The 7,420-nt window shown below is 54.8% G+C and overlaps 2 protein-coding genes across 2 annotated transcripts; one reads left to right on the top strand and one right to left on the bottom strand.

Annotated features, from left to right (window-relative positions):
• Window positions 1–3,728: 3,728 nt before the first annotated feature.
• On the bottom strand, window positions 3,729–4,220 carry TWIST2 (twist family bHLH transcription factor 2). The gene has a single exon (XM_012473467.3). The coding sequence runs from the start codon at window positions 4,218–4,220 to the stop codon at window positions 3,738–3,740; it is 483 nt and encodes a 160-aa protein (XP_012328890.1). The 3' UTR covers window positions 3,729–3,737.
• LOC105731614 (uncharacterized) lies at window positions 4,219–5,761 on the top strand. Its single transcript, XM_064383376.1, is given in 10 exon segments — window positions 4,219–4,360; window positions 4,426–4,623; window positions 4,863–4,999; window positions 5,001–5,066; window positions 5,068–5,189; window positions 5,191–5,273; window positions 5,276–5,322; window positions 5,324–5,472; window positions 5,474–5,541; window positions 5,544–5,761. Coding segments are annotated over 10 exon segments (1,230 nt in total).
• Window positions 5,762–7,420: the final 1,659 nt, after the last annotated feature.

Raw genomic sequence — 7,420 nt, 5'->3', positions numbered from 1 at the left:
CAGCACATTTATCCTTTCCCAGGAAAAGACACAAACATACACAGACATTCCAGCATGCATTCACAGGGTTTTTAAAGACACCAGTGAGAATAGATTAATATAAATACTAAGCTTAAAAACTGTCGTAAAAGTTCAGCCTTTAAAATTGGCTTATTAAAATATTTGTTTTTTTTAAGCCCAGATTTAAACTAAAGTTATGAGTTATAGTGCTCCGCTCAGAAAGAGTTTACTTTATGTGTGTGGTTTTTTTCTTTAATTTTTTTTTTTTTGGCGGGGGGGAGCAAGCAAAAGGAATCCAACATCTGCGCCGTCTACCCAGTAGAGAGTAAAGCAAGGATGATGGAAACATGGTTCAGCTCAAGATCTGTCTGAAAATAGGAGTTTCAGAAAACCTCAATGAAGAATTCTATCTCAAATGACCCCAAATGGCCACTGAAGTCCCAGGAAGTCCCTCTCCAGCAAGATGAGGAGCAAGACTTCCCTGACGCAGGAAGGACTGCTGCTGTTGAAGGGGACAAGACGCGCATCGACAGGTCAAATCCCTACATCAGATCTTGTCGATGGGCATTTTGTAACAAAACGTTGCTTATATTCCAGGGAGCTCCGCCTTTCATTCTGTTTCTTCTAAGCAAGCAGAAGCTCCGCTGGAATTCTGCATTTCTGTTCTTCTCCACGAAGAGCGGGTTTTCTAGTATCCAGAATACAGTAGTTAACACCTTTGAGAAGGACATTTTCAGGAGGGAGGAAAAGGCTAACGTATATTAGGCAGTGAAGGGGTCATGCAATTTCTTCAAAGTAGCTGAAAGTTCTCGGAAAAAAAAAAGTCTGTTGAGTAAGGTAACCTATTGAAAATCTTTCTGCACACTTTGCAGAAGTTAGAGACGTTTTCTTTAACCACACAGCAAGGAACAAGACGAAGGTCTGATAAGTAATGGTCGCCTTACCCCACCCTCCAAGCCAGGTGGCCCAGACCCTGCTCGGAAGGCTCAGGCATTCCATGACAATACTAAAAACTCCTTTTGAGATTTTTCCATTAGATGAATCCAACTGACTGGCCAAAGACACCTGATTTATTGTCTAATTGTGCTTTTAAATACCAGGCCAAAGAAGAAAGGCAGGATAGTCAGCAGCAGCAGCCGCACTCCACCATCTCTTACGTTTCTCTTCATATCAAAGGACAATTTCGGCTTTGTGCGGCTGTTGCTGTTAGTCTAGACACAGTTTTCCTCATGTACATGAAAACATTCCGCATCAAACATTAAAATCACATACAATTTACTGAAATGTCTAGAGATTTTTTACTGATGCATATAATAAATGCTTCTTAGAAACGCTACAAATGAACAGCAAATACTGTTTAGCAGCATTTTCAGGAAATCACACCAGTTATACTTGTATTGATGCTTATAGGGAATAATGAGTTAGAAACAAAAAGAATGACCAGATGTTTGTCTAACGTGCCTGATAAGTAAAACCAAGGTGTGTCCAGAATCATTCGGGTATAAAAAACGTCCACGTTTCTCTTCTGTTCTTTTAGAGTATCTGTTTAAAGAAACTAACCAGTCTGAACTACTCACTCAGAGTCCAGGACGTAAAAATAAAAATAAATAGCCTCCGTATAGGTCATCGGCTCTCCTGCTAGCTGTGTAATTATCTATTACATTTTAAAGGGCTTTTTCCCACACAAGTTCTTAGCACTGTTTTTACTTATGACATGTATTGCATTTTATTTTTCTATAATCTTTAATGGTTACCTATGACTGATTCTCTAAGTTTTGAGGAGTGCAATTATTTTTAAATGAATTTTAAATGTTTCTTCTAAATTCTAGCAGCATTATATCTACTAGTATTTGTTTTCAGTAATTTTCTGGAGGGCAGTCTTCACCATCATTCCAATGACATTTTCCTTAAACAAGGCTCAATGTGTGTGTTTTTAAAAAGATGACATTCTTCATCTGTTTGTTCTTATTTCAGATGTGCTGTAAACCATGAATGAGGTGAAGCATAAATGGAAATAACTAATGGAAGCTCATTATTTAGGCAGCAAAAACCAGAATTAATGTATTACCCCACTGCAGCATTCGGTACTGAAGCCAATCCAAACTTTCCTAGAGAAATACGTGATTGAGACACTTTCCATCTGTTTTTGACAAAGACAGGAGAAGATTCCCACAAGTTATTTTCTATCGAAAATCCTTTTTTAAAAACTATAAAATTATCACTATCTCAGGAGGCTCTTACATCGAAAGGATTTTCAGAGACACCAAAATAAAAGCTTTAAAAAAGAAAATAAAACCCACCTGCGCTAGATCAGCTTTTTGTGGCCTCAGCAACAACATTCGCAGATATTATAGAACCACATAAAAAAGAAATAGATATGTTTGGGAGAATAGGCGGCCGGGTGCTCTTGATTAATCTAAATTCCTTCTGTGCAAAGTAGAGACTTTTATAAAAACCTCGCAAGATGTGCGAGGAACTACAACATACTACATACTACGGAGGAAGGATTTTTAACGCGGCCCCCACAAAAAGAGCCCTGTGCCCCTCCATTGCCCTGGATGGCGGGTGGGAGAGGGGCTCGCCTGCTCACAGAGCCTCGGAAAAAGGACGGCGCCTCTGTGGCTCAAGCTTGTCTGAAGGGACTTGGAAGGTGTCTGGTGAAAAGGAACCGGTGCAGGACGCCCTAATCGCTCTTCCAGAGGAAACCAGAGCTCCGAGTGCTCCTGGCAGCTGTGTCCCAGGAGCCTTCTCCTCGCGCAGGGCCCGGCGCGCACCGCCTCCCTGTCCCCTAGATCTGTTTCCCAGCCTGGACCCCTCGCGCACCCCCGCGGAGCTGAACCCAGGATGCAGCACCGGCGGGGCCCCTCCCGGGCACTCCAGGGTCAAGGCTGGGACCCGGGGCTGCCAGCTCCGAGGTCGGCTCCACCTGCCTGCCTACCGCCTTGGGCTCCGCGCGGCTGCGTCCGACACCCCCCGGCCTCTGAGCTTCGGGCTCTGCGCTCTCGGCCCAGGGCCCTTCTCCGGCACTCCCGGCCCTGCGGCTGCTCTGGCCCCGAAGCGCTGGGCAGTTTCCTCCCGTCCTCCCTAGGCAAACCGTGGAGCCTAAGGCCCGCGCCTCCACGCCCACAGGGTCGGCCAGGGCGCCGACGGCCGGGACCGCAGGCGGGAGCAGCTGGGGAGATCTGAGTGTCCGCCCGACGAACGCACTCAGCCCCTGTCCGGGAAGAGAGCGAAGCCATTTGCCCGGCACAACCCGGCTTGGGCAGCTTCGCGAGCGGCCTGCGCTACGGCGACGCAAAGGGCAGCGGGCCCCCATCTCCCGGTCCCCGGTCGGCCCCAGGAAGTTTTTCTGATGCCCGCTCCTTCCACCGCCAGTCACGGACACCCACACACCACCGAGAATGGAAAATGCAACCGTCTAAGTGCCTTCGGGCCTTGCCGGGGAGTCTGCGGTCCGACGGTTCGTTTCCCAACTGACACCCTCGCGTGGAAGTTTGCAAACGCCCTCGGGGGTGTCCCTGGGACTGGGAGCGTCCCGCCCGCCCGCCGTCCTTCGCTAGGAGGAAAAGCGCACCGCATCCACGCCGCCGCGGCCCGCGGGGCCTCCCCGAGGAGACACGCGCAGGCCCCGGCCCCCGCGCCCCTGCAGCCCTCCCTTCGCCCCCCGCAACGGAGGGCGCCCGTCGCGCGCGCAGCACCTACCCTGGCGCGCCGGTCCGGAGGTGGGTGGCGCGGCGCTAGTGGGAGGCGGACATGGACCACGCGCCCTCCATGCGCCACACGGAGAAGGCGTAGCTGAGGCGCTCGTGGGCCACGTAGCTGCAGCTGGTCATCTTATTGTCCATCTCGTCGCTCTGCAGGACCTGGTAGAGGAAGTCTATGTACCTGGCGGCCAGCTTGAGCGTCTGGATCTTGCTCAGCTTGTCAGAGGGCAGCGTGGGGATGATCTTGCGCAGCGCCGCGAAGGCCTCGTTGAGCGATTGGGTGCGCTGGCGCTCGCGCACGTTGGCCAGGATGCGCTGGCTCTGCAGCTCCTCGAAGGACTGCGCGCTGGGGCTGCCCTTCTTGCCGCGCTTGCCCGGGGTCGGGCTGCCATCTTCGCTCGACTTCTTGCTGTAGCGCCGCTTCCGGCCGAAGCGCTTGGGCTGCCGCTCGAGCTCCTCCTCGCTGGTGCCCAGGCTGTCCACGGGGGACACGGGCGAGCTGGAGCCCTCCTCCATGGCGCCCGCCCGGCGCGCGTGGGGCTGGGGGCGCCGGGGCGCCGAGCGCGCGCCGCTGGCCAAGCCCGCGGTCGCCGAGCACACGCTCTCGGAGTTGCTGGAAAGGCTCTGGTTTCAAGGCCGGCTTGTGCAAAACCGAGGTCTCCGGGAGAGGAAGTTATTCTAACTTTTTTGGAAACTCTAGCCGGGCTGGGTTGCTAAATAGTTGTCAGGAGCGAGGGCGGCGCGCTGATTGGCCGCGGTGGCCGGGGGCAGGACAAGCTCTGGGGCCTTCGCCGGCCGCCCCCGCCCCCCGGCGCGGCACTTTCAGTTTTGCCTCCCTCTTCGGCCCCGGCTGCGGAGGGCATCCCGGGGGCCGGGTCCTCGCCCGCCGCCCGCTCCCCCACCCCGAGCGCGGGCCACTGTCCGGCCGCCCCAGCCTAGGCCTGGCCAAGCCTGGCTTTGTCTGCACCTTAGCGTGGAGATCGGCCCCCACTGGGCCTTGGCGGGGGTGGGGGTCTCTCACTGGGCGCGAGGGGCTGGAGAGGCGAGTCCAGCCCCGGATGCGCTCCCCGAAGATGAGGACGCAGCCGGGAGCCTCCTAGACCTGTGTGGGTCTTGGCCGCCCCGGGCGCGCGGTGGGTCTGCACCACGGGCCGCAAGCTCAGGCCTGGGGTCCGGAGAGCTGCGCGGGCAGCGGTCTCTGTGACTCGACCGCCAACGTGAGGACAGTCGGGGACGCCTGGAGACTCCCGTGCCCACAGACGTGCCGCCGAGATCCGCGGAGATGCCATCCCTCGGGCCAGCGTGCGTGTCGGGGACCGTTTCTCACCCGGGCTTGCTGGGGAGCCCCGGCCCGACGCCCTTCCCTAACCTTCTGACTGCCTTAAAACAACGCCACAGCGAGCCTCTGCGGGAGCGCCCGGTGCACGGCGCGCCCGCCTGGCTGGCCCTGCCCGGGATGCTAGGCGCGGGTTGGGGCGCCTGCCGGCGGCCCCAACCTCAGTGCTCCGCCTTCGCTGCGCGGGTCAGCAGAGGACGGAGGGCGCTCGGGGAGCTGCACGAGGCTGCCCCGGCCCGGCCTCCGCTGCTCTGGGCGCCCGCGGGCAGCTCCGGGCAGGAGGGCGCAGCGTGGCTGGAGTGTGGGGCCCGGCCTCGGCGAGCGATACCACCGACCCCGGCCCCGAGCCATCTGGACGCCGAGCGCGAGCGCGTTTGAAGTGGTTTGGGGGCTCTTTGTTTGCCAGGCCGCGCTGGCTCTGGGCCTGGAGGTGGTTTACGGCTTTGATGCCTTTGAACCTATTCCCAGGTGACCCGGGCTCAATTAGGCCCGGGCCTGAGCCGGCTGTCAGGCAAGCTGCGTGATCAAGGGCGGGCTGGGCCCTTTTACTGGAGTTGAACCCGAGGCGGGAGAGCTCTCGGTCTCTGCTGCTCCTCCAGCAAGCCAGGCGTGCCGCGAGGTGGGGCCCGCGGGCCGCGACCACCGCCTTGGGAAACCCTAGGACGGCAGAGAGCCGGCCCTTCGTGCCCCTGTCCGAGAGCCCTGGCTCTGGCCGTTCTAGGGGCCTTTTTCCCAACAGTCCGTCAAGGAAGGCAGAACGCCTAGGAGCGGGCCCTCGAAGGCACGTGACTCCGTGTCTGCGACCCGGACCCGCGGCCCCACAGTCTGGTGACTAAAGGTTCTGCAGAGCCACCGCACCCAGCCGCACCCAGCCTGATCGCCCTCCTTCCTCCGCGCTGGGAAGGCCCCTGGCTCCTCCAGCGCAGCAAAATAGCTTTCCTGATCCCTTTCTTTATAATTCTCAAATAAAAATTTAAGGAACGAGAGAAAGAGAGAGAAGCCAGGCCCCCAGCCGTCCTGCCCCTGCTGGAGTGCGGCCCCTCCTGGGGCTTCACTGATGAAAAGGGCCTGTTTTTCCAGAACTGGCCTTTCCCTGGCTTCTTTGCTCAGTGACAGCAGCTATGTGCTGCTCTTTTCCCAACCCTGTGTGAGTCTAAGGACCCAGATGGCCACATCTCCCCCTTCCCAGGTGGGGAGGGCTTTTACTACTAGTAGAGGAGCTGCCTGGTAGCCTGTTTCGCCACCCCAGTCTCTCTGTCTCTCTGCCTCTCTGCCTCTCTGCCTCTCTGCCTCTCTGCCTCTCTGCCTCTGCCTGTCTCTGTCTCTCTGTCCGCTGCATGCTCCTGTGTCATTCTCTGGCTCTGTCGGTGTGTCTCTTTCTGTCTCTGTCTCCAGCAGAGAGAGTTCAGAGTTTAATTTGAAAGAAAAACAGCTCCGCTTTGGTCCTGAGCAGCGCAGGGCTCAGTACAGCCCTGAGGACCAGAGGCCCCGGGGACGCTTTGGAAGGGGAGTGCAAACTGGATTGCAGGCTCACCTCTGCCTGGGGAGATGGGCGTGGAGGCTTTCACCTGAGACCCCCAGCCGCCCTGGGGCTGTCAGAACCAACAGCCCAGTTCAATAGTATGGATACGCTTTCTTCACGGCCTATCTTTTCTATTTTAAAACACTCTAACAATGAATTAAAGTGTTGGAGTCTGTGATACTGATGGCTGCTGGAGAAAACCTTTGTCACTGGAATTCGGAGTATCTGTCTTGGTACTGTCAGTCCCTGAGAGTCATTACCTGGGCAGTGACCGCTTTCATAAATAGGAGAAAAAGGCACAGTGACATTTAGCAGCGCTTCCAACGTCACCTGCAAGTTAGCTGGGGAAGTGACAGCATTTCTCTCTTTTGAGGAGGGGGATTTGCTGAATTAAAACCCAAATGAAAATGTCATCGATTTAGGAAATAATACTCAGGTTATTGATTTGAAGTTTTTTCTTTTAAAAATTAAGTCAGTGATAGGGCTAATAAGGCCAATTTATTAACACCCTAAGTAATACAGTTATCTCTGTGTGAGTATTCGTTGCAGGACCACCCAGGCTCACTGGACTTGAGTTAAATATCATGCAATGCAGATTCACTGAAGTAAATCCAGTTCCTGGGGTACTTACTCATTACTGAGTATGGAAAATCCCGTCAATGCTTCCTTTCACATATGTAAAAAAGTGCTTTGTTTCATGCGACTTTGTTTTAAAACAAAATGGCCTGGTGTTCTGAAAGATTCTTCTATTGCACGTTTTCCTTAGGGCAGCAAGGATGAGAAGGTGATGTGTTTTCACAGCGAATCTGATGGCTATTCGTTTGGCTTTAATCCTGCTGCAGTAGAAAGACACTGCTG

Source organism: Aotus nancymaae, unplaced genomic scaffold (assembly GCF_030222135.1).
Source record: "Aotus nancymaae isolate 86718 unplaced genomic scaffold, 86718_ANA_hifiasm-v0.15.2.pri h1tg000031l, whole genome shotgun sequence".
Lineage (NCBI taxonomy): Eukaryota > Metazoa > Chordata > Mammalia > Primates > Aotidae > Aotus > Aotus nancymaae.
Note: the sequence above shows the minus strand (reverse complement) of the source record. Positions and strands in the feature narration are given on the sequence as shown.